Source organism: Diadema antillarum, unplaced genomic scaffold (assembly GCF_040938485.1).
Source record: "Diadema antillarum isolate AM-2024a unplaced genomic scaffold, OU_Dant_1.0 seq00000740_RagTag, whole genome shotgun sequence".
NCBI lineage: Eukaryota > Metazoa > Echinodermata > Echinoidea > Diadematoida > Diadematidae > Diadema > Diadema antillarum.
The window spans coordinates 934,188-960,852 of NW_027271638.1; the positions used below are offsets into that span (position 1 = coordinate 934,188).

A 26,665-nucleotide genomic window follows, 5' to 3' on the forward strand; every position below is an offset into this window, starting at 1 on the left:
AAAATGGCGAATTTCTCCATACTGCCAAAAGGGCTCAGATATGTCCGCGTCTTTAGGCGAGACCAGTGCGTTTTCCAAATGAAGTGAGTATTAAGTCGTACATGCTTATGTGCTGTAAGCAAAAAGAGAATTGTACTAGCATTATCAATTGAAAGTCGTCACTCCTCTTTCCTTTACGTCCATTTGCAAACACACTTTGAACCTCTTGAATCAATGAAAACAGTGTCGCCCCTACGCAGTAAGTGTATAGTGGACGTATTGGTGGTACAATACTGTGACGTAGTTGGAGAACAATACCATTCTATGGATGTATGCTCAAATATTGTCTGACCTTTCCCAGTGTTTGCCTTAGGTCATTTTTTGAGAAGTTCTGGCAGATCAGTGCAAAACCAAAATAGTGCAAACATTTTGTATTAAACATAATACATGTATTGCCATTTTTTATGCATCGTAGCCTTATTACTATTAAAACGGAAGATATTATTGAACGAAGTAAGGATACCGATGTGCTCAACGAAATACATGCTAGAATCTGTAATGTTAAAAAAAGAAATAACAATGCTGTGGTCACCTGCAAGGATTTAATCATGACTGGTTACAGAAAGTAATAAACATGGCAATCCAAAGCAATTACAAGAGCTGATGACAGACGTGCATACTTAAAATTCTATGCAAGAGATAGATTCTCAATAAGACAAGGCAAAAGTAGAGGAAACTGGTTTTTTCTAGGCTTTGTTTTTCTATGTCTGGCACGTGCTAATGATAATGGTGTTGATATCTATGTCCATTTTATCATGTATATATGACACGTTTTTTCTCGTCAAACACAAGCACTGAAATTCGTTGGTACTTGAGCAAAAAAGTTTACAGGATTTCAATGAAACGCACGCACAAAACAGTTTGTTTAATATTACAAACATAATCATTTCAATAATCATATATATATATATACATATATAGTGCTTGCAACAAAATGGGGCTAAATCCACTGCAAAATGATGGATTTAGGGCCTTTTGGAAGCAAGTTATTCATTTATATATAGTATATATATATAAATATATATGAAGAGCTTGCTTCCAAAATGCGCTAAATCCATCATTTTTCAATGGATTTAGCGCCTTTTGGAAGCAAGCTCTTCATATATATATATATATATATATATATATATATAGATAGATAATTATAGATTTTATATGCACATTTGCTTGTATCAAAGATAGATGTGGTAACACTGTGCCTTTTCTAATGGAAAAAATACAAGATCTGATTCAATATCGACAAAGTTTTGTTTGACTGTTGAAAAAATGAAAAATACCCAAAGAGTTGAATTTAAATAATGACTAGACATTTAATCTTTTTTTTTTCTCCTTGTTGTCTTCTTTACGCTAAAACATACATTTACATTGTGAAATGTATCTAAACGTCGCAGGCCTCGGTTGTACGGTTGTGAAACAACCCCTTCGTTGCAGAATCAGACTATTCTGCGAATTAAAAAAAAAAGACCAAATAGATAAATAAATAAAAGGGGACTGATACTGTCTATGTATGTGAGAGGTTGCTGAATGCTTAATATTGGGGAAGTAACGTGGTATTGTAACGGATATAAGAAAAATCAACCTAGACCATCAGGCCCAGGAAATGTGAATTTACGCAATTCATACAAACAACACCAGTTTTGAAAGAAGAACCCTAATATTAATACAGCTAAACTTTGTGTATTAAACAGCATTATCGAATGCAGTTACTTCATAAAATTGTTTTAGTGAGCCATATATATCTGCAACGCAAACGCCAAAGACGACGCTATTAGCTTAAACATGGCGTTCTACACATGGGCCACTCAGCTGTTTCCATTGATCACCTGTGAGGCTGCGTCGTCAAGCGTTCGTGTCGCAGATCTATTAAGGGCCGACTCACACTTCGCCAGATATCGGCCATATTTAGGAGGCATAGACGTAGACACAGACTTATGTGTATCTTTGATGAAATAGGCACCTGTTATACAGGGATTTATTTGTTCCCCTGTTTGTGTGTCTTCTGATCTTGACTAATATTGCAACTTTAACGTTTTAATCGTTATCATTATTATGCAGGCAAATGACGTGTAGTCACTAGCTTCGTGACTTCATTGTGAAAGTCATAATATCGTGAACTCTTATATATGTGTGTGTAAATATATATATGTATACCCCACATACGTCGTGTGTGTTGCATAAAAGTATGTATATACCGATTATGTTTGTTTGTGTTCAGAATAATGTTTTATGCACGTTTGCTTGCATCAAAGAAAGATGTGGCAGCACTGCCTTTTCTAATGAAAAAAAAAAATCTGATCCAGCAGATACTGACAAAATGTATCTGTTTAACATTTAGACCAAAGATAACTAAATAGTTCAATTAAAAAAATGACAGAATTAGAAATGTTATTGTTTTTCATTGCTGAAACCTGTTATTATGGAATGCAACAGGTCTCTGTGCAAGAACCTCTAGCAAAGAACTGTATTCCACTCCTATCCTGTACTATTGTCGTTTATTCTATATCTCGTAATATTTCTTCTTTCTTTCATACTCTTTTGGTCTTCCGTTTTTTGCCTTTGCTTTACTTCCCATTTCTTTTTTTTTCTTTTCTTTTTTGGTGTCAGTGCTTCTTTTTTTCTCATAAATAACTCGGAAACGTATGCTTTTGTTTTGATTAAAGGTATTTAGAAAATGCTGGGATAGTTGATGATACTGTCCTTGTTCTTGTTGTTGCAGCTGCTGGTAGGGTTTTTTAATGTTGCACAGTCAGATATCCTTCTGTAATGTGGACTTCGTGTGACATAATGTTCATCCATGTTTCATTTAATTTAATGTCATATCTAACCGTCTCGGATGCATTCTGCGACGTTTTAAGTAATTCTGTTTATATGTACGTTTAAATGCATGCATATATATATATATATATATATATATATATATAATTATATACATATACATATAACAAATTATTTACAGTGCATGTTCGTCTTTATACTGAATGTTGTGTTTCATAAGCAGAGATGACAGCACGTCAACAGCAAGCAACAGGTAGACATAGAAACATCATTTTGTATGTTTTAATGACATTTATAGCAAGCAGAATAAATCAGAAAATAAGGAAATATTTTCATTTACAATTGTTTTCATTTAGAGTTGTTGTACTTGCACGCATGTATGCGACTTGAATTATTATCATTATGTTAAAAAAGCACCTCTATATGAAAGTAAAATCAAGTAACGACATAAAATAAAGGTAATATTACACAATATCGAAACTTTTATTTGATAATCGTTTTGTACCCTTTGCGCTTATAATGACAATATTATTTTTTTTCGATTTTTTTTTTCGATTCCTCGAATGCAAATACCATCGCAATTTTTTCATTCGTTTATTCGTCAGGATTTCAAAGAAATACAATATTTTTTTGTAAGAAAAACGTGCACTGGGGTTTTCATATTCTTAAGATAAAAATGTAGACACTAAGATAAACTTCTTTTCTTTACGCTGCTCTAAGTAACAATCAAAGATATACAAATACATTAATGAAAGACAAAACAACGGCTAAACTAGCAGAAATGAAGCGTTTTCAAACTTCTAAAGAATGTCTTTGTATTGGTAAGTTGCATAGGCAAGATCAAAGGAAAGCGTATTGATCCATCCTCATACATGATGTATTTTTTTTTTCATAATACGGTAATCTGTCGACGTAAAAAAAGACAAAAACAAAACAAAACACAAAAAGCATTCGGAATCATTATGTTGTAATGTTCAGTTTCTAGTCAATAATCATAGCTGCCTTTCAATTGAGAAGCAAAATGGACAATCTTCACGCATGACTTGGTATTAAACTTGCTCTGACCATGAATGTGACGCGTCAGATCGCATTATTTTTCTTGTAGAAAGACATGTCGGTAGTGAATCGCCCTATTTGGCAATCTCGGGAGGCTTAGATACAGTGGTCCCATCGGATTCTGCCTGAGATGGGTTGATGGCTGAATGAGGCGCCAACGGTACATTATTTCCGCTGCCGATCGGAGGGATGGACGCCGCAGGCCCCATGACGGTGGTGTAGCTAGGAGGCGGTGGGTAGAAATTCACTGTTGCTGGCTGCGTCGGATAGACCGATGAAGCATGTACTGTTGTAGGTCCGGCGGCGGACGGATAATTTCCACCGCTTACTGTGAAGGCCGCCACCGTAGTTCTATTCTGCGCACCGGTGCTTTTCTTTTTCGCCGACGCACACGCAGCAATTACAATGCAGCTGAACGTAATGAAGGCTCCCAAGGAAATAACAACTATGATAGCTATTACCCATGTTTCGAGGCCACTGGAGGCTGAAAGAGAATCACACAAACATGTAACACAGCCATGTCGTCAAAAACTTACCAAAGACAATCATCTCCAGACAAAAACCAAGAGAATTGCATAACTCAGAGCACTATCCCCTTATGTAGGCCCTACTGATTATACTATTATTTATACAGAGTATACTAATATGTGCTTATATTGATATTTACTTACATTATAAGTGTCACGATCTTAAATGAATCAGCCACTAATATCTATAAACGCGAAATCTGCTAGGGCCAAAATATTTTCATCTCAATTCGACATAATGCCAGTCCACCGAAAATCACTGCATCGTATGTGTTAATGTTGTTGTGTTTGTACGCTTTTTTTCTGCATTTTGTGTTTGATTTGGTTTCAAATTGCAATGCCTGTGCAGGTACATACTTCATATTTAATGCACATTTCCTCTATCAAATGTCATAATTTCTGTCCTAATTTTACGTTAAATCTTTAATTTTTTTTCTAGTGGGAGATCAGTTGCAGACTCTAAGGTCACAAATGCACTTTGTTGCTAGTGTGCCATGTCCCTTCTTCACCCCCCTCTCTTCATTGTTTTTTTTCTTCTTCTTTGACTTCTCGACTTTGTGATTTTCACCCTCTATTTATTTTTCATCGTTGTTATTGATGTGGTCGACATTTTACCAAAATGAGCTATCTGTAAGTGCACACTATAGCTACTAGATAGCTACAATGAAGATGAAAGGAGAGTATATTGGCAATGTTTTTAGTGTCTAATTAGACAGTAACAGACAATTCTTTGAAAAAAATCTAGGAGAAGCATGTATATTACTTGGAGTTAAAAAGTGTTACTTATTTGAGCATCAGGTTTAAGTCGAATTTGTTTTCAATTGAGGGACTTTGAATGACTTTGCAACTATTTTAACAAAGAGGTGAACGACAAAATTATACCAATTATAAACGGGCATTTTTTTTCTTTCACTAGCAAAGAAAGATACGAACTGTTGAAAAAAAAGATTGTGTGGCGTTTGAGCCCTTATGGGGTTAAACAACGACGGAGCCTTTACCTACATACCCCCACCCACACACACACATTCCCTTTATAACATAATTGTATGCGATTATTCCGATGTTTTGAACCCACAGAGGTTTTAAAACCAAACTTACTTCTATAACTGCATCTCACTCCAACGTCTTCAGTATGCTGGCAGTTGTTGGAGCCCCATCCCCGGTGAGTGCAATCGGCCAGCCTGCTTTCGGATCCCAGGCATGAGACATCGTCGAGGTAAATCGTACCGGTGCCGCTGCCGAAGGAAACATAGGAGTCATCAACACCGGGAAAGCCGAGTTGGCTGCAGACTACCTTGGCCTCATCGTATCCCCACTGGTCACCGCACACGGTCCCCCACTCGTCGTCGTGGTAGATCTCAACGCGGCCTTCTTCGTCGGAGAGGCCATCGACTAGTCGGAGGTTTCCTTCGTTATCTGTGAACCACAGATACAATGAAAATTGTAAGCTTGTAATCTAGAAATGAGGTTAGAGGTCAAGTTCACCTTCATATACATGAGGGTTGAGTAAATGCTTCAATATCAGTAGAAGACATCAGAATTTGAGGAAAATCAGACAATTCGTTCAAAAGTTATGTTTTTTGAAGTTTCTACTCAGTCATGGCTGGATGAGAAGACTACTATAGCTTCTGAACAGATTGCCCGATTTCCCCCAAACTTTCACTGAAGTGTTCTACTAATATTGTTGGTTTCACTCAATCCACATGTATATGAAGGTGAACTTGTCCTTTAATATTTTGAGTCTCCAGTCATTACTGGTAAATCTTGATCGTCACTCTAGGAGAAACGTGTATATTACTTGGAGTTAAAAAGTGTTACTTATTTGAGCATCAGGTTTAAGTCGAATTTGTTTTCAATTGAGGGACTTTGAATGACTTTGCAACTATTTTAACAAAGAGGTAAACGACAAAATTATACCAATTATAAACGGGCATTTTTTTTTTCTTTCACTAGCAAAGAAAGATACGAACTGTTGAAAAAAAAGATTGTGTGGCGTTTGAGCCCTTATGGGGTTAAACAACGACGGAGCCTTTACCTACATACCCCCACCCACACACACACATTCCCTTTATAACATAATTGTATGCGATTATTCCGATGTTTTGAACCCACAGAGGTTTTAAAACCAAACTTACTTCTATAACTGCATCTCACTCCAACGTCTTCAGTATGCTGGCAGTTGTTGGAGCCCCACCCCCGGTGAGTGCAATCGGCCAGCCTGCTTTCGGATCCCAGGCATGAGACATCGTCGAGGTGAATCGTACCGGTGCCGCTGCCGAAGGAAACATAGGAGTCATCAACACCGGGAAAGCCGAGTTGGCTGCAGACTACCTTGGCCTCATCGTATCCCCACTGGTCATCGCACACGGTCCCCCACTCGTCGTCGTGGTAGATCTCAACGCGGCCTTCTTCGTCGGAGAGGCCATCGACTAGTCGGAGGTTTCCTTCGTTATCTGTGAACCACGGATACAATGAAAATTGTAAGCTTGTAATCTAGAAATGAGGTTAGAGGTCAAGTTCACCTTCATATACATGAGGGTTGAGTAAATGCTTCAATATCAGTAGAAGACATCAGAATTTGAGGAAAATCAGACAATTCGTTCAAAAGTTATGATTTTTTGAAGTTTCTACTCAGTCATGGCTGGATGAGAAGACTACTATAGCTTCTGAACAGATTGCCCGATTTCCCCCAAACTTTCACTGAAGTGTTCTACTAATATTGTTGGCTTCACTCAATCCACATGTATATGAAGGTGAACTTGTCCTTTAATATTTTGAGTCTCCAGTCGTTACTGGTAAATCTTGATCGTCACTTTCAATCCAATGTTGTTTCTTCTTTGTCCAGATCAATACCTTATTGGATGACTTTTCGCTTTACTCGTCATGCAGATTTTACTTTTGTGATGGATTCTGGATCTAAAACTGCATTATTACACCACTCATTTCTGAAAGTTTATTACCCATATAAAAGATACCCACCAGCCATGAGCTAGATGTAGTGAAAAATCCTGTCTGGCCACCTGTTTACGCTTTGGATAGAGTTGATAAAATTTATGAAAAAATGTTGAATGCACTATTCAAAGTAATACATGCAAAACACATTTGGATAATATCATGTTCCGTACGTTCATGAAGATAGGGCACTGAAACCCCTCCAAAACAAAACAAACAAAAGAAAACAAAACAAAATAAACCTGAATTAATCTATGTTAAGCTTGTTCACTCCATCTCTGTTTGTTTTTTTTTTTCACTTTCAACACTATTACTTCATAAGTGTTCACAGCATATACCGTAAACAAGCTCCCAAGAAGCCGTTCTACCAGTGAATCAATTTTAGTAATATCTGAGTGCTCTATTCATACTAATGTGCAAATCTAAAAAAATCTTTTCTTTCGATAAAATATTTTGAGTATTAAACTGATAAAGTAAATTCACATTTAGCATTAAAATTCTTCATGATAATTCATTTCTCTTTAATTTTCTGGGGCGCAAAGAATGCCTTTAATCGCATTATTTAATTTTCAATTTCAATTTTATTTTCGTATTTCTCGATGAAAACTACATGATACATAACGAAACAATTATAATACAGAATGTCCAGCTTGGATATATACATAAAGAAATAGGAATACAAACATAATACTTAGCGGTCGATGTGCCATTTTCAATCAAAGTAAAGGATACAAAGAGAAATACGAGTGTAGGTCCCAACAAATGTCTAGTGTGAGGAACAGGATGAGGAGCACGGGAACAAGTAAAGACCAAAAGTAAGAATAATCAAAAGAGAATAACTACTAATATTCGGGGGGACAGAAGATTCTTCTCACATATATTTATGTGTGTGAGAAAATGAGAACAAGTAACCACATACTGCACACTCAATAGTTGCTCTAATAGCAATTTGACATGAGAATGATAATGTGAATACGACATAATTTTAGGGCTTAAACATTCCGGCTTCCATAGACGTGATAGACACGGGGAAAGATTCGAAAAATGTTTCGATATCGAGCAGGAAAAATTAAGGTATGTGTTCCATGAAACGCTTTTGTAAGCAATTAAGTATTGCGGGTTTTTTTATTGTTGTTTTTGTTTTTTACATCCTAATGTATAGATAATTTAGGGTTGAAATTCAGTATGCGAAATGGCGTAATTTTCCTACAGATTATTGTCGCGAAAACTTTGAGAGTGGAAATTCCGTGTGTGCCACAATAGTTTGACACACCAACGCAGTCATGCTTTGAAGAAACAGTCTCTTTTTCATATCTATGTAACTTTTATAGATGTCAGTTAGACTGGACATGTAGTGAGCAAAGTTGTAAAGAAAATATCAAACTTATTTGCTTTGATGGAAATTGTATGACAAATCTGTCATTGTTTTCTTTCAAAATGACAAGTACATCTGTTGCAGATCCATGACCCATGGACAAAAAAAAAAAGCAAGGACAGAAACTTAGAATTTACATGCAAATCCAGTAGGGAACACCGTTTCATATTCGATCACCACATAAAATGCAAGCAAATGTGACAGGAACGGATTCGCGAGGAACGGATTCAGGAGAAACGCTCTCATTTTGCCTTGGCATTTGGCGATCTATCAATCAGTTTGGGCAGGTTTGTCCGTTTGAGCAGAATTATGCTAAGTTGGCACGCCGTCGACTGAGTCGGGTGTGCGAAAGCGGCACATAACGAGTTGCTGATTATTTTGGCAATGCACAACATAATGCATTGTTAATGTTACGATCTTTTTATCATGAGAACATACTTACCAGTGACACTGCATCTCACACCAACGTCTTCAGTGTGATCGCAGTTATTGGAGCCCCAAGATCGGTGACTGCACTCGACGAGCCTATTTTCAGAACCAAGGCATTCGACGTCATCGAGGTGGATGGAACCGACGCCGCTGCCAAAATAAACTTCGTGGTCATCGACGCCAGCGAACCCCAGTTGACGACAAACCACTTGGGCGTCGGTAAAGTCCCACTGGTCGTTGCACACCGTCCCCCATTCATCATTATAGGAGATCTCCACGCGCCCCTCCAGTGAGGAGGACCCGTCGACTAGCCGGACATTCCCCTCATCTTCTGCTTGAGAAAATTGCAATGAATGTCAGGTATATAGATCAAGGAGAAACTAAACGAACTGAGTTGAGGGGCCCAACGGTTATTGGAAAGTATTAGGATCACCTGTAATTACATTTTCTACGCTCCGCATCCAGAGTCTGATATGAACACGACTCAAACAACTACCAGACGCTCATCAAAAGATATATTCCAAAACTTGGACGCATAAATCATTATATGAAAGCTGACGTGTACTTGTGAAACCGGTTTTATCCCTACTTCTTGATTCTCTGCTAAAATCATGTTTTTTCTTTCTATTTCTTTATCCCCAGTAAATATGTTGTTATTTTATATTAATCATTTTCATATGTACTACAAAGGAAGAGCAAGTCAACGTTCACTATTTGTTATGGTTGAAATTTCTCAAGGTCAACATGTGGGGGCGTAATTCATTGCAATATAAAGAAATATATGAAACCTATTACGTATTGCTTGGAATGGATGCATAATTTTCATATTTGTATCACATTTCATATTCCCAAAATACTGAAATTTTAAGTTTACAGATTGATATTATGATAAACAAATGATATTCCAGGCAAAGCTTGTGTGAAGATAACACAAAATAAAAAGGTAATCTTTGAAAAATGCTGTATTTTCGATTACTTCTATTATATCTATTGTTTGCCTATGTTATATAGAAAATAAAGGAAATAATAAGAAGACCATTTCAGGGTAATTCTCAACCATAATTACTTCACATTTCTTTCCTTTAGCAAACTATAGCCAAGAAAACCCCATTTCATCCATAATTATATTGTTAACTGAAATTGAAACAGAAAATCATACAAAATCTAACTAACATGGTTGTCAGTTTACGGTTGCCATAGCAAACAGGAATATCGGACATACCTAAATTATATATCAAAATGTTTGTAATAAGATTTTAGGAAAAACCACCAAATTTGGTTGAAATCGGGTAAAGGGTTTAGGAGCGGCAAATGAAGATATGGTAGGGGGCACAATGTGCCCCCCCCCCCCCATTGGGCTTTATAGGGTTAAACTACACACCTCAACACTACAAAGTTAACCTGGATAAAACGGATAGGGCCCCTAAGATTTTCCCTCATTCTCTCCTTTATAGCATTAATTCATTACTGCACGTTTTAATACAAATTTACATGTCATGACTTTTCATTTTATATTTTTTTATTTTTAACCCTAGCTTACCAACGAAAAAGTACGCTTTTAATTCCATTGATGGATAATGCAGTGTACGTGTATATTCCTTCTTTAGAAAGGAATTTATCTGCATTCTTGAATAAATTTCCTTTAAGAACAAGAACAATCAATTGCTTTCTTCTGCTCTTTTCCAAGGTTGTTTGGAATAACCATTTCTCTGTAAATATGTGACCCTGCACCTCAAAACAAACAAATAGTCGCCAGACATGAATTTTTAGTTAAGACCATAATCTGAAAGAGCAGACTTTAAGCTTTAAAATGATGTATAACTCAAATCAATGGACTCTCCTAACCTATCTGAATATTGGAAAGAAAGCACAAAGTCAGGGAAAGTGTGAACTGAGAAAAGAGGCTCTGAATTACAGTGTCTATTCAAGCGCTTAATCTTTACTAAACCGTGCTGGCTGTGCGATGAATGGGACAATAAACAGGAAGTAAACCACCAGAATAACGACAATGAAGGGATTATCAAATTAAACTGAAATTAAGCATGCCTCATTAACACATTCCGTCCATAATTAATGCCAACTTTCAAAGCAGTAGCACTATCCTTTCAAAAGTTATTAGAAATGAAAGTGAAAAGTGTGGACAAGGTTTTTCAGAAATGAAAAAGGGATTCTAAAGACACACCTAATCACACTATTCTAGCAAAAAAATGTTCGAGATAAACTGCTAAAAAACACACTTTCCTGCCCGTTTTATGGTACCAAATTTTAGCATAATGTAAAAGAAGACCAGCTCTTTCAAAAAATATGAAAAAGTCAAGTTCGGCTAGGTTGACCCATTTCACTTATTTTCAGTCTTCACGCAAAATCAGTGTGTGCGACTTTATGTTCGTTTTGAGGTGCACGGTCACATATATACTCTAAAAAGCTAATATGAGAATATCGTCGGCTTTGCTCTCTGTATTAACATAGATTTTGAAGGGAATTTTGTGTCCATACATTGCTGGAAACAACATTTGCCTGTAATTTGAAGTCAAATATGTGTTAAAAGTACGGTAAATGGTACAATTATGCAGAATGACATGCTTATTGAGCTTTTTGAAAATATGGGCATTAGTTCTTAAGTATTGACAGCTGAATCCTGATTGGATATTACTGGTTGCCATGGCAACAGGGAAAAAACTTTTTTGAACAATAATCAATAGAAATGTTTGTTTTTAATTCACCTAGCTACAAAAAAAAAAAAACTGAACAAAAAATACCAAAGTTTGCAGCAGTTGGAGGCATTTTTTGGATTATCAATCACCTGTATACATCTGGTTACTATGGTAACCATGCACAATAATAACTTACAATGTATCCCATTGTTTTGCTGACATCTCTAGCAACATATATATATATGGTTGTACGGTGTTTTGAGGAATTATTCATGAAATAACTGCAAAAAACTGTGATTATGTTGTAATTTTCAGTGCCAGCCGTAACCGACCCCAGTCTAGTTTCTAGTCGTTTTTATTTCGTTTTCATCTCTCCGAGTTGCAGCTTGCGCATGTTTAGAAGCCCACTTTATTGTGCTAAGCCGAGCGAAGGCGCATACCAAGTGATTGCGACGCCCGAACGGTTTGGGGTCACAATCACTGGGTATGCAACCTCACTCGGCTTGCTGCAACTCGGAAAAAATATACACGAAATAAAAACGGCTAGAAACTAAACTACACTGACCTCAGCTAGTGAGTTTGCTGGCAAAAACCCTCGTTTGCCGAGGAAAAAGCCTGCGTGCGCTAAGACTACTACACGCACCACAGGCACTGGTGCCTGTAGCAGTGCTAGTGGTGCGTGTAGTAGTCTTGGCGTGCGCAGACTCTTTTTCGAACAATAAGGTCTTGTCGCAACTAAAATGGCCTGTAAAATTTTATTGATACCACAATTTCGACTCACATACTACCTGGGGGTGTTCCTGGAGGTCCCATCTACCACTCTGTGTGGTCAAACTTTTTCTGCGGGATGGGTTGAACGAACTCCTTAATTAAGGCCCGTACAGGAATTAGCGCCTTGACTACAAGCCCAGACGTCTGGAAATCAATGCTTTCTTCTCTGTTATCTGTTGACTACTTGCTGAATTTGAATAACCAATTCTTTCGCGAATTGTAAATAATTTATGCTATAGGATCTAAATTCATATCTTATCAATACAGATTTGATAAAACTGAAATCTGGAGAAACAGAAAGGACTTGTGGAAGGGCGACAAAAAATCTACAATAGCAATACCAAAACAATCAAAATAATCATGCATTTACCTGTGAGACTGCACCTTACTCCAATGTCTTGACTATGACCGCAGTAACTGGAGGAGCCCCAACCCCTGTGGGTACAATCAGCCAGCCTGCTTTCGGAGCCCAGGCATGACACTTCGTCAAGGTGGATAGTACCACTACCACCTTCATAGTAAGCGTTGGAGTCGATGACGCCAGCGTAGCCTAGCTGACGACAGACGACCTGCGCGTCTGCTAATCCCCACTGGTCACCGCACACCGTGCCCCACTCGTTGTTGTAGCAGAACTCCACACGGCCCTCCTGTTCGTATTCACCACCGACCAGTCGGATGTTCCCCTCGTCCCCTGTTCATAAGAAATCAACGAAGGTCGGGTACGTTTAAGCCGATGAGTTGTTATTTACCTTCATGAGCCTTCTTTTGAATTGGAAGGAGAATATCTAAAGCAGTCTGTTAAACGTTTAAGCATAAGCAAACAAATTGCGAACGGATATAGTATACTCTGCAGTTTGACACCTCTGAACCATTTATAATATTTTATGTAATAATAATGATGATGATGATGATGATGATAATGATAATAACGACAGTAGTAGTAGTAGTACTACTACTACTACTAGTTAAAATAATAATAATAATACTAATAATGATAATAATAATGATAGCAATAATGATAATAATATTAAAAATAATAAATAATAATAGGTATTTTATATCCATGACAGATGTCTTTTTCTTTGCCGACGCCCACGCAACGATGATAATGGCGACGAATGTAACAATGATGACCAACGCAACTACAACGATGATAGCTATCAACTAAGTTTCAAGACCACTGGAACCTGTAAAATATTGAACACAATTTGTTTTTGTTTTCAGTTCTTACTGGCATTAAAGAAACGTAGCAGAAACACAGGAAACATTAATTGTCCATGAACATTGAACCTCCGATGAGTAAATCGGACACCATTCGTGATTTTTGTTTTAAACATCAAGGTAGAACAACGTCGTTCCACCCCCCCCCCCCCCCAAGAAAAAGAAATAGAGTAGTATCGGCCAAAATAAAGCAAAATAAAATATGAGAAAGTTTAAAGTAGTTTCACTTTCTAACATGATAAAGCAACATTTGACTTTCTCGTTTCAGAAAGCAGGTGGGGAATGGCACTGCCTTTACCATTTCAATAGCAAGTTGACGAAATGTGTACACTTCTTAAGAAATATAAAATTTGGTGAAATTATTATTTTTCTTTATTATTGTTGCCAAGAGCAGACGTCATTAAGTGTAGAAGTCTCCTTATCCAGCGATGAGGATTGAAATCGATCATTTCACATCTGAGTTCTTTTATCTCAGTTGACGAAGTAAGTCTAGCATCTAAACGTCATCCTTTCTCAGTTGTTAATGCTTGGTAATAGAAGGATAATATTTTGCAACGACCAGACTAAAAGAGTGAATAAATTCACAACGTTATACTCTCCTTTCTCTCAGTCATTATCTATCCATCATCGTTATCATCATTACGATAATACCGTTCATGTGTAAATGTCTTCTATTTGTCTCCCTCTGTAAATGTTATATGTTAAGATAACTGCTGATCTGTGAATTAATAAACATGTAGGAAGAAAAGAACCACTTGGACTTGAACATATCATCTACTGCTATCCAGACAGCTACACTACCACCAGGCTTTCCCTGGTTGCCGGTAGTGACACAGTAACCATGAAACAAATACCCCAGCTCCGAAATTCCTACATTGTCATGCATATTGAATGAAAGCAAGATATTATTCAAAGGGGTGGTATTATTGCTGAATAATACCACTGACAGCCTGGTGGTAGTGTCGCTTCCCAAAAAGCAGTAGATGACAGGTTCGAGTCCCACTGGTTTTCCCTTTTCCGACATGTTTGTTAACTTACAGATCAGCAGTTGTGATCTCAAGAGGTTACATTCTTAGAGGGAGACAAATTGAAGACCCTCACACATGAACCGTTACCGCTCTGAATAATACATGTATCTTGCTTTGACATTTCTGCAAGTGAAAACCAGCGACAGATCACACTAGTCAGCCCACATGTGAATCTCACAGTGAAAACTACTACAGTAAGGTCGTCGACTTGACTCCGTCGGTAACGCGTCTGCCTCACGATCCTAAGGACCTGGGTTCGAACCCTGGTCTGGACTCAGCAATGTTGTGTGTAATCATACCGTCTCCTCTAGCAAGAGGTAAAATACTCTACTCCCTCGGATAGGACCTAAAATGGAGGTCCCGTGTATGAGAGACTCACAGCTCATGCACGTAAAAGATCCCGCTTCATTCATTCATTGCAAAGAGCAAGGTGTTTAACCCGGTGAAGTGGTCCCACATGTTCCCACCTCACATCCAAATGGACCCAATGGCAAGCCAGCTTAGCGTAGCTGAATGTGGAGAATCCATCCATCTTCTCAGATGGAAATAAACAAACCCACACACAAAAAAAAAACCCAGACAAACAAAAACACTGTACTATTTAAGATTATCATGAATACTTTACCATACTATAATTATTGTATAATAATACATGTACTAACAAAGTAGGCTATGTAAATGAAATGGTTTCTGTTTCATTACCATAGAGCCCCCCGTAGCACTTGATTCCAGCAGGGGTGTTTAATGGACAGTAGATCAATTCCGCATTATGGTAGCAATCGCTGAGTTTATCCTCACTCCCGTAGCAGATGACGGATGTTAACAGTACCGGTAGCCCCTGCGTCGAGCCGTAGTTCGCGTAGCTGGTGGTTCCACTCTCGAACCCAAGTTGACGGCAAACAACCTGCGCGTCCGTGTCGCTCCAGTACGAATCTGAGCACACGGTCCCCCATTGACCGCCGGAATAGACCTCGACCCGGCCCTCCCTAGGATTTGAGCCTCCGGACAACCGTACATCTCCCTCGGATACTGGAGAAAGGTCGGGGAATGTAAACATCTAATGGACTGCCAGATACTTCATCTTCCTGGTATGATGGTGTATCTGTCATTATCGATTTCTATCGTGTCTTTTTGATATATTTTAAGGTTTCAAAAAGGTGAACAAGCATTTTTTTTTGTCTTTGAGCACCTTTTTGTTTTGTTAAGATACTAGTATTCGTTTTAAATCCTCAAATTTTCAATAAGGCTTTTAAATGTTTGTTTGATAGATACTTTATTTTCTGCAAATCAATATATACATAAATTGAATAATCGTGAACATGGGAAACATACAAAGTATATTTGAAACAGAGTCGTTTGACTTGCATAAACAACGATATAAAAGGAAATTAATGATATTACAGTATGCATGTCTATGCAGCTGGGATTACAATAACAATATTATATTTAAGAAATGATAATGCAGAGGGCCGCCATTGTAAGCATTGCTTGAAAAGATGGCCGGCCCGAGGAAAAGGTAGGTAGGTAAATTGGTAAACAATACAAATTCTGCTGCGAAGATAGCAGGGGAAAATAAACTCTGATGTGTGATGGTGGTGAATGTGCGTGCGAGTGCTTGAGAGTGCACAGGGGCAGATAGGCTGGGATTTGGAATGATACAATTGGTTTGCTAGAAATGCTAAACTCATAGATTACTGCTAAAATATTGCATAAATGGATTTGCAATGAATTCGTTCAGTTACCTGTGGTATTTGTGTGTGTGTGTGTGTGTAACCTTCCATATGATTATCCAGGGATGTAATTTCAAATAACACCTACAGGCAATGGTTCGCATTTTTGAAATCTTGTACGCATGGTACTAGTACATAATTATCCGCTTTTTTTTGGGGGGGGGGGGTTAAAGTAATAAAAATGTTCGTGCGTTTATGGTTTACGTTTAAACACTTCATGAATGAAAGATAAATTGGTTGCCCGCAGGCATATTCCATGGCTTATTAAGTGTCAGATAAATATCTTAATGTTTTGTAATAAAAATGAAAATATGTTTTAATAACTACATCCTGTTCGAATATTACAGTTGCACCCATAGTGTTTAGAATGTTCAAAAGAATGATTCATTGTACTTTCTGTATCATTTTTTTTTTGTTTCTAACAAAAATGTATTTAAATGTTTTATCCCCTGCACACAACTTTTTAATTTTCCCAAATTTAACAAAGATGTCCTTACCTAGATTACCGCAAATGACGCCGGCGTCTTCCCAATGAGTGCAGTCGTGGTTGAACCAGCCATCAAACTGGCAGTCACTCAGCCGTTGTTCGCTGCCCGAGCAGGCAACTTCATCCAGCCAAATGGTTTGCGTGGTATTTCCCCGCCCGAAGTAGGCCGACCCCGGGGCGCCCGAAGCTTCGCGGTATCCGAGCTGTCGACATACCACAGCTGCATCGTTAATATCCCACCGGTCGTCACATACTGTACCCCACTCCCCGTTGTGGTAAATCTCCACGCGCCCTTCACCGGCCACCGTGCCACCTAGGAGGCGAATTTCTCCATCTACATAAGAGATGATTAACAGACAAATTTATGCTTGCCTGATAGTCATGTATGAGCTCAGATATGGAAAACAAATCAATCAATAGTATATGAGCTCCCCCGTGAAGAAATTTACATAAGCTCCAGTGGTTCTTATCAGCTCCCCTCCGAGACACAAGCTAATACTGAAATTATACAATAAGTAGTATTATATAAAATTATATCATAGATTATGATACAATAGTATATTAGGAACCATTAGGAGCTATAATATCACTATAGTTCCTAGGACGTTTTCTATGTGTTTGTTTTAGTATGAGTATTAGGGGAAGGCTCCAATGTTGTATGTGTTTTCGTACAACGACGACAACGACGACAATAATAACAAGTATGCTTATATATCAGTTTACTTCACATCTGTGTCTTTTGTTTTCTTTTCGGGAATTAACGCTAAAATGATTATGAAACAAAATGTAATCCTTTTGGAGGCTTTCATTACACTGTTACATATGGGTGACCAACAAGCAATCCCATAAATCATCGAAAACAACACTAAAACCACAAATATAATAAGAAAGTACGTACGTTGTACTGAATCAATATTGTTTCATTAGAAAATACCTCCCCGTTAAAAAAAGAAATGAAATATAATAATAAACACATTTAAAGACAAAACCATGTAATGCAAAAGAAACCAAGATGTACGACCATCTATCAGTGTCATTGACATATCTGAAAACACTTGTCTGCTGCAAGAACGCACGTTATCTCATGTTGACATTAAAAAAAAAAGTGGTTGCGTTTTCTTGTGTTGTGTCAACTGTCCTCAATTAAAACTCACTGACTGCTGCATTATTCATCGTCAAAAGCATTACTTTCAGTTCTTATCAGATCTTTTCAGTAGAGTGCATGCATATTAGACTATTTAAATGTTTATTTGTACAGTTAGTATTACTTTATCCTTTACTGAATATATCGATTGCTGCTATATTGTCTTTAAGAAGTAAGCACTTTGTTAGACAATGTCAAGTGAAAAATGACAGCGACAAGTTTGACAGAGGTAAATGTACTACTTTAAAACATTTCAGAGAAGTACGAAAGGTCTGACATGTAAGTGCCAGAAGCGTATTATGTGTGTCCCTGCGCTACAACGCCCCCCCCCCAAAAAAAAAAAAAGAAGAAAAAAAAGAAGAAAGAGGTAGCCAGACATGGATCTTTAGGTAAGGGAATATTCTGAAAGAGCAGACTTTGAGCCTTCAAATTATATCTATCTGAATTCACTCACACTATCCCATTCTATCTTAATATTGGAAAGAAAACACCCACTGTAGCAAAGAGTGTAATATATCGAGTAAAGAGGCACGTATGGGGTCTACTCAAGCGTTTAAAATTCAAGTCTTACACCGTGCAATGAATGGGAAAACAAACGGTGTATGTAACTCCATAGCAGCAACATGACTGCATTATAAGCTTACGCTGAAACTGATGTTCATCTATTAAAACATTCTGTCCATGACTGATATCAACTTGGCAAGCAAGTAGTATCATCTTTTCAAAAGTTATTAGAGTTGGAGGTGAAAAGTGAGTATTCTTAAAGAAATGAAAAGGGGCCTGCAAGGCATACCTAATCACTCCACAAAAAGATGGTATAAAAACACTGCTGAAAACACAATTCTGTTCGTTTTATGATCCCTCACTGAATCATATCCCAAACAAAATGAAGATCAAAAAAAAATATTGCTTTTCAGAAAATACAAAAACTTATTATTGACTAGGTTGACCCGTTTAAACTGTTTAGAGTAAAAGAAGGACGGGTGACTTTTTGTTGGTTTTGTGATGCACAGTTACATATCATAGACGTAAAGAATGCTATAGCTAAAGTGATAATGGCAGGTATAAGCATGTCAAAGGTAAAAGGCTACAAAAAGTCGGAGATTATGATTCTCTGTAAATGACAAGAATAGTTCATGTGTCATTTTGGTTGACTAACTCACTGTTTTGTGTTTGTTTGTTTGTTTGTTTTTTCGTTTGGAAAAACACCCTTTTTATTCTACCTACTGTGAAAAAAAATGGTGGCTTAAAACCGAACTGAAATTGAGGTATAATGAGTTTTTGTTTTGTTTTGTTTTGTTTAGATGGACAGGCTCTACTTTTTCAACAGTTAAATGGGAAGTGCACTTGTGCACAGCAAGCTACCTTAATCTTTCAAAACTTCAAATCGTCTCTCCCTTCCCTATGAAGCTGCACCTCCTTAAACTCTCTCTTATTTCAAGCACTTCGGAATGGTTTGGAATTATTCAATGTTAACAAAGTGAATTTAATTCTAAACCTTAAACTCGTTTAAACTAAGAACAATAATGGAAATTCATTTTTATTTTTAGCCTACTTCTGGGGGGTTTTGAGCTGGGTGGCTATAATGTGAACTACTGTTCAACAATGTTCAACTATGTGTTGTTTCTTTGATACTTTGCCTGCAATATTAAATTGGATTAAGTTTTACTTTTATTCTTCAACATATCATTATACACTTCGCTCTCTTGTTTTGTAATGAAGAAACAATGTTGACAATTCATCGTTAGATGAGAACATACAACAAAAAAGCAAAACATCATACTGGCTTAATTTACATTGTAATCAATCAATGAAGGGAATACCATGTAGAGTACAATATTTCTATATGTGCAATGATAACCAAGTACTGACTATTAATCTTTGAAAGACTGTATAATTGGGAAGGAATAGATGTGACAAACCATTACAATTAATTAGACATGATCTTCGAGTGGATGAAAAAAAAAAAATAGATTGGCGACGCCTATCATGAGGGAACGAGGGTCTTTATTGATCAACATTGGCCTAACAGGTAAAGAAACTCATCAAAAGTAGCATGACTGTAAAACAAGTATTAATGATGATTGTACATATTTTTTTTTCTGCAATTTTCAGTGGAATATTTCTCGCCATTGGTGTGGTATAGGCTAGATCATGGACACTGATTGTTCAAAGCAGTTGACATGACTCAGCATATTGCAGCATATGCATAATTAATATCTTTAGCTTTAGTGTTTTTAGGTAGTGAATATAAACGAAAGGTTAACTAACCTACACACAAAACAAGCACATGGTATGTGATGATGTCGCCACAGGCAAACGTAAGAACACTCGTTGTCTGGTTCCATACTCACAAAGCAGTACCAGTCAAATATAAGCTTTGAATTACACAGCAAAGACCAATCACCTATTGTTCGGAACTGTGTTTTCACGATTGGCTATGATGACGTTTGCTGTAAAATTGATATTGAATAATAACTCCGTCAATATAGTGATGAAAATACGCAAAATATCCTCTACGAATTCGTATTAATCAACGTTACCATTCTGCGCTGCTGCTGATCCCAGGAGAGCTATGTGCATTAACAAAATGGCGCACTTTTCCATTCTGCCAAGAGGCCTGCAAAACGGTGTCTTTCGGCGGGATCTGTATATTCTTCTGAGACACAGTGAACGCAGTGTAGATCAAACATGCAAATGTGCCTTGACCAAAGCGATCATATTAACTAAAAGTCATCATTCTTCATTCTCGCGTCGTTTTACAAACACACTTTGAACCTCTTACTATACAAGTAAAAAGGCAATGTGTCGGGTGTACGCCCTCGGTATATGTGCACGTACCAGTCGTACAATCATTTGTGTGACGCTGTTTGACAATACCTTTCTGTATGCAAGATGTATGCTCAAAAATTTGCCCGACCTCTCCAAATGTTTACTCGAGGCAAATTTTTGGGAAAAAAATAGTATATTGGAAAGGTTACGCTTCATTATATTATGATTATCTATCACGCATGTATATATATATATATATATATATATATACATACATATATATATAATCATGTGTGTGTGTGTGTGAGTGTGTGTGTGTGTGTGTGTGTGCGTGTACATGTGTATTTGAAAATGCAGTTTGTTATCAAGTCCATATTTTTCATCGTGATTTATCATTATGTTGACATTGTTTCATTCTAAAATATTCTGAATGCACTACTGACTTACAATGTTGATATCAATATAGGTGTCGGTTTTGAAGAATAGAATAAAATTTATTATACGTTTTAAACTTGAAAATGGATTGAACAACAAAGAAAACATAATAATTATAGTGCTTAACCTTCAAATCTTTAATAACATATTACAATGTACAAGAAGGAGACAAGATCCCTTAATGTTAAAAGAGGACCAGTGCAAACTTACTGTAATCAACTTTTCTGTTTTCTTTAATACAAAAGGTAAAAATGATCAAGGGAAAAAGAAGTACATGTTCACAGCCATAAAACCATAAAACAAACACTGGACACACATACATGCACACACACACACACACACACACACACACACAAGGACAAATAACGACTATAATTACTAATGTATGCGGATATGAGTGGGCTCACATACACAGACACACGCACCCTCCAACCGCTATACATCGCATTATTTACAAGAAACAGACAATACCATCCACTGTACCTCTGATTTTCAGCTGGTATGGAGAAAGTTCAAGACAAAAATGTTCGATAGCAAATGTTAAAAAAATAGATGAGGAGTGCTTTTGACAAGGTTCTGCAACCTGAAGAGAATTGACATGTAGTCATACATTAGCCAGTGCTAAAAGAGTCTCATGCGCGGTCAGTTTTTTAGTAATTCGGAAAAGAAAAGTTTGTTCTGGCTGTTGCAATAAAAATATAATTCAAATCAGCAATTAAAAAACTGCATCGAACACCTGGCATGCGGCATTCTTCCATACCTTTATAGGCTATACAGAACAAGGAGATACAACCAAAGCATGCAATGACTCTAATAAGCGTCAATAAAAGGATGAACACATCTAAAGGCAGCTTATGTCACCAAGAAAACACTACATTTACATTAAGACAAGGCATTACTTTTGATAATCTCACCATATGAACGTGATATTGGAACAATCTAGAAAGGTAATATATCAGGAGACCACAAATGAGACAAGAGAATTTACTTTAGATGTTCCAACACCTTGATGAATTCCTATTAAAGATTCTGTCGTGACATAATGCATTGTTACACTTCCTTTATCTTCAAGGTTTCAACACCAAAAGTAATTAAAGATTCCAAGAGAAATCGTATTATTGCACCCTTTTTATAAATCAACGCTCTCAACTATAGACTGTCATGCTATAGACACAGATAATTATGTAATTTTCATTTGTGTATTATATGGATACACACACATATATATATATATATATATAATATGCATATATGTGATAATAATAATTACGAATAATAGATGGCGCCCAACGATGCCGGTATGACGTACGCCGGGTTACCGTTTGGTGCGTCACGTAACTGCACATGTACATACCTCAAATAAAAAGAGCAATATGCGAAATTTAAAGAAATACCTTTTTTTTTTGGGGGGGGGGGGGTTAAAACAACAACAATCACAAGAGCACAGACACGTCATTATTTTGTTTACTGTTCTTTACATAGTGACCGCACACTACTGATTTTCTCTTTTTTATTTGAATCTTTTTCTCGCCACTGTGTGTGTGTGTTTGTGTGAGTGTGTGCGCCCGCGTCATGTTACCACTTTTGCCGAATGACCAGTGAACTCTTACCCTTGGTAGTTTATTAAATGATTATTTATTTCGCAACTTTGTACGAGTACATTTTATAGTATTTATAAATGCAGCCCTTAAATTCTCATTTCCAGCCTTTAATAAAACAAGATGACTTTTCTTTTCTACTGTGGCATTATGTTACATACATACCATTATTTTTGACAATTGTAATTTTATAAACATGCATGTTATTTTGATATAAAAAAAAATGAATGATGAAAATAATATATAATATATCATGCATCTGTACTCATATTCCTGGACATCTAGTTTGTGTGCGTAAACGCACGTGTTCAAAGCATTTTTTTTTTCCTGCAATAGTGTATAATGTATGTATAAATCATAACTCATACACTGGACAACAGAAAGCCATTGAAGTGTTCTAGGAAATCTTTATTGATATTGATTAGGCAGAATACTAATATATTTCAACAAGTCACACAAACTTTTAAAATGAGTTTATTTGAAGATGCTCCATAAACAAAGAAAACTATACAGACGAAATCACATTGAAAGCATCAAGGAAGTACACGAGAAATACACTGTATTGTTAGTTGATCCCAGAAAGAATATTACCTATCCAAGTATATGCATTTACATGTCGTATATACATATACGTATTTTTATATACCCTGTATGTTTTCATTAGCTAAGGCTTACAAAGCTAAATTTGCAGTTGACATACAATGTATTTCATGTTTGTATTTCGTCATTACTTCACGTATCTTTGATTTTCAAACTGCTGCCATCTCAGCTACTTTCCTTACATTAATTTCATTCATTACTTTTTGGTATAAAAAACATAAATACGACATGAATTATAAGAGTATTCACTTCCAGATCATGTAGATCCATTTTTACAAAATGAAAGTTGCATATTACTACATTACAGATTAAACTTATATTGATCTACAGTATAGCTGTATTTCCGATTCAAACTATACACGCTTTTACACACACACACACACACACACACACACACACACATACACACTCACTCACTACACGCAAGCACGTATATCACCTAAACTGTTTAAATGATTTTTTTTTTAAGGCGTCAAAAGGCTCGTCATGGTCGAGAATCAGTAGCAGCATACATCCATTAATCGAAAAATATCTTACAGATGTCTGCTGTGTTTCTACACAGAATGCAAGACGTGAAAACAGATTTAACAAATTATTTCCTTACGCAAACATTAAAAATACAAGAGGTATTGAAACACAACGATTTCATTTCTTGCAGATGTTGAATACGAGTCGAATACTTATCAATTTGATGAGAGTATGTAGGGCATGTAGGTGAGCAAATCCGATAATGGACAAGGGAAATGGTATTCATTCGACAGCCGAAGCACTTCTTTTTGAATACACAAAAATAAATTACCTATGTATTTTATTTTTCATGTTACAGACTTATTCATGTAAAAAACAAACAAGCACACACAAACATCAATGCCTACGCATGCACACACATTCAGATTAATCAAAATGTAAAAATTGCTAACTAACAGCTCCTAGATTATAACATTTCAGTTTTGTAAAAACGTCTTGTCCGTGTTTGTGTTCCTCTCCTGTAAATGCATGGACCATGCATAGGCAATGCTGAACTAGAATTTACAGATTGATGTCCAACACAACAGGTATACTGCAAAATTACATAGGGGGTTTATCGAGGTGGAAAAAAAAAACAATGATAAAAAAATATAAATGTCGCTACGGTGACTGGTATGCCTCCGCCAAAATGCATGGTTCTCCTAATACGTATGTAGTACAATGTCTTGACAACGTGTGATAACAGTTTCACATAATTGGCAAAATATGGAAATGACAGGGTTGTCACAAATGTGCTGAATGTTTCTTGAACTAGGTTTAATTGGAGTCAGAGTCCATGCAGGTATTTGGGGACTTGAGATTTGTACTTGACTTCTGACCCTTTTAAGTTTATGCATCGAGTAATTTACAAGGTTTGGAAACCCCCCCCCCCCCCCCCGAAATTTCAGTATCAAATGGTGAAATATAAGTATTTAAACCTAGCCTTTGACCCTTGAACTTTGATATTCAAGTTCCAAAGAGAATCACTGTTACGCAGTTCATGCATAAGTATGTAATAAGTTTCATGATGATACCTTGAAGTTTTTCGAGGTATGGAGGAAGAAGTGAAATTCAGCACTTGCACTTGACCTTGAACCTTTTGACATTTGGGAAGAAACTTGTCACAGAATATCTATTGGGTAAGACATGTATATTTCAAGTTTCAAGAAAAATCCTGCAGACATTGAAAAAATATGAGGGAAGTAATGACTTTTTAGGAGTTGACCTTGACCCCTGACCTTTGACCCGTGACCCCAAATTCCCTAGATAATTACTGCCAGTCAGTACATGCATATATACTAAGTTCCATGAAGATAGATTAACCATTTGGGAGATATGGGGAAAAACATATAATTTCAGCATTTTGACTTGACCCTTGACACTTGACCCTTGACCTCATGACCCCAAACTTTCTAGAGAATCTTTATTTGGAGGTTCATTATTATATATGTATACTGAGTTTCAAGCAAATACCTTCAGGCATTGGATGGGGAATATAGTATATAGAATATAGTAATAATATATTTATATGATATGGGGAAATAGTGACATTTTGAGCATTTGACCTTGATATTTTGACCTGTGACCTTGAGCATGTGCACCTAAAAATTGTTTGGCACAACTTCGTTCACTCATGAATATACATGACAAGTTTCATTACGATACCCCAAACGGCTTTTTTTTTTTTTGTAATGCTGTCCAAGAAATTGATTACGGACGGAAGGACGTAAGGACGTAATGTCTCCGGCACCACTTTGTGGCGGAAGCATACATAACACACTTGATAAAGGGATCCCATAGTTTTGGTTGAGACCCACAAGCTCAGGTTTCTCACTTTTTTGAGAGAGAGATAGCGAGAAACCCTTTTTTTTTCTTTATGAAATGTGAGAGACATGTAATTCCAAGAGAAATTCAACGTTTGAGTTGAAAATTGGTTCTGAAATGGCTGAGGTATCCAAAACAGAGCGATCCTAATAAAAGGTGGGATCAACCTTTTCATTACGATCACTTTGTTTTACTTTGCTTTTGGATGTGTCATGTGATTTTCATCAAAAAATATGGAATTCTTCTCAGAATGATATGGTCGGTACTATTTTATAAAATGGATTCTTGGTATCTCGCAACAAGTTAAAGGCCCAATTTTCATCTTCGCCGGTATACCAACCATCCCTATAACATGTATTGTGTCCTTCTGTATTCACATAGTAGCTCTTCGAATAGGAAGGGAAATAGAGAGTCTTATAAAGAGAGAGGGTGTCTTGCTCTGAATTTGGTTCCTTTCAGATGGCGTGCGGCTTCCTTTGTCAAGACAAGGCGCCAGTTGCCCTACATGGTGGCAGCTGCATGAGATATGACAGATACCTCTCCAGTGGGCGCATTAGAAGCTGGTGCCTAGAAATGCGAAGGATTGGTAGCGGTGTACTGCACCATCGGTATGATTATTAGGGAGCTTTAAATTTTAGACGCGCGGACGTTCGGAGGGAAAAAAAAAAAAACATGTTCTGAGCGTGCGCGCGCGCGTCAAGTCGATCTATTTTTAGCTTGCGTCGCCTGAGTTTTTTTTTT

General features: G+C 36.9%; 2 protein-coding genes across 2 annotated transcripts; both read right to left on the bottom strand.

The window, feature by feature from the left end:
• Positions 1–3,103: 3,103 nt before the first annotated feature.
• On the bottom strand, positions 3,104–14,685 carry LOC139738414 (neurotrypsin-like). Its single transcript, XM_071649050.1, has 6 exons — positions 14,601–14,685; positions 12,949–13,269; positions 9,167–9,484; positions 6,533–6,850; positions 5,496–5,813; positions 3,104–4,354 (listed from the first exon to the last, which is right to left on the bottom strand). Exons 1-6 carry the CDS (start codon positions 14,683–14,685, stop codon positions 3,945–3,947), a joined length of 1,770 nt encoding a protein of 589 aa, XP_071505151.1. The 3' UTR covers positions 3,104–3,944.
• Positions 14,686–15,497: 812 nt separating this feature from the next.
• LOC139738416 (neurotrypsin-like) lies at positions 15,498–21,000 on the bottom strand. The gene is made up of 3 exons (XM_071649053.1): positions 20,732–21,000; positions 17,055–17,378; positions 15,498–15,856 (listed from the first exon to the last, which is right to left on the bottom strand). Exons 1-3 carry the CDS (start codon positions 20,793–20,795, stop codon positions 15,498–15,500), a joined length of 747 nt encoding a protein of 248 aa, XP_071505154.1. The 5' UTR covers positions 20,796–21,000.
• Positions 21,001–26,665: the final 5,665 nt, after the last annotated feature.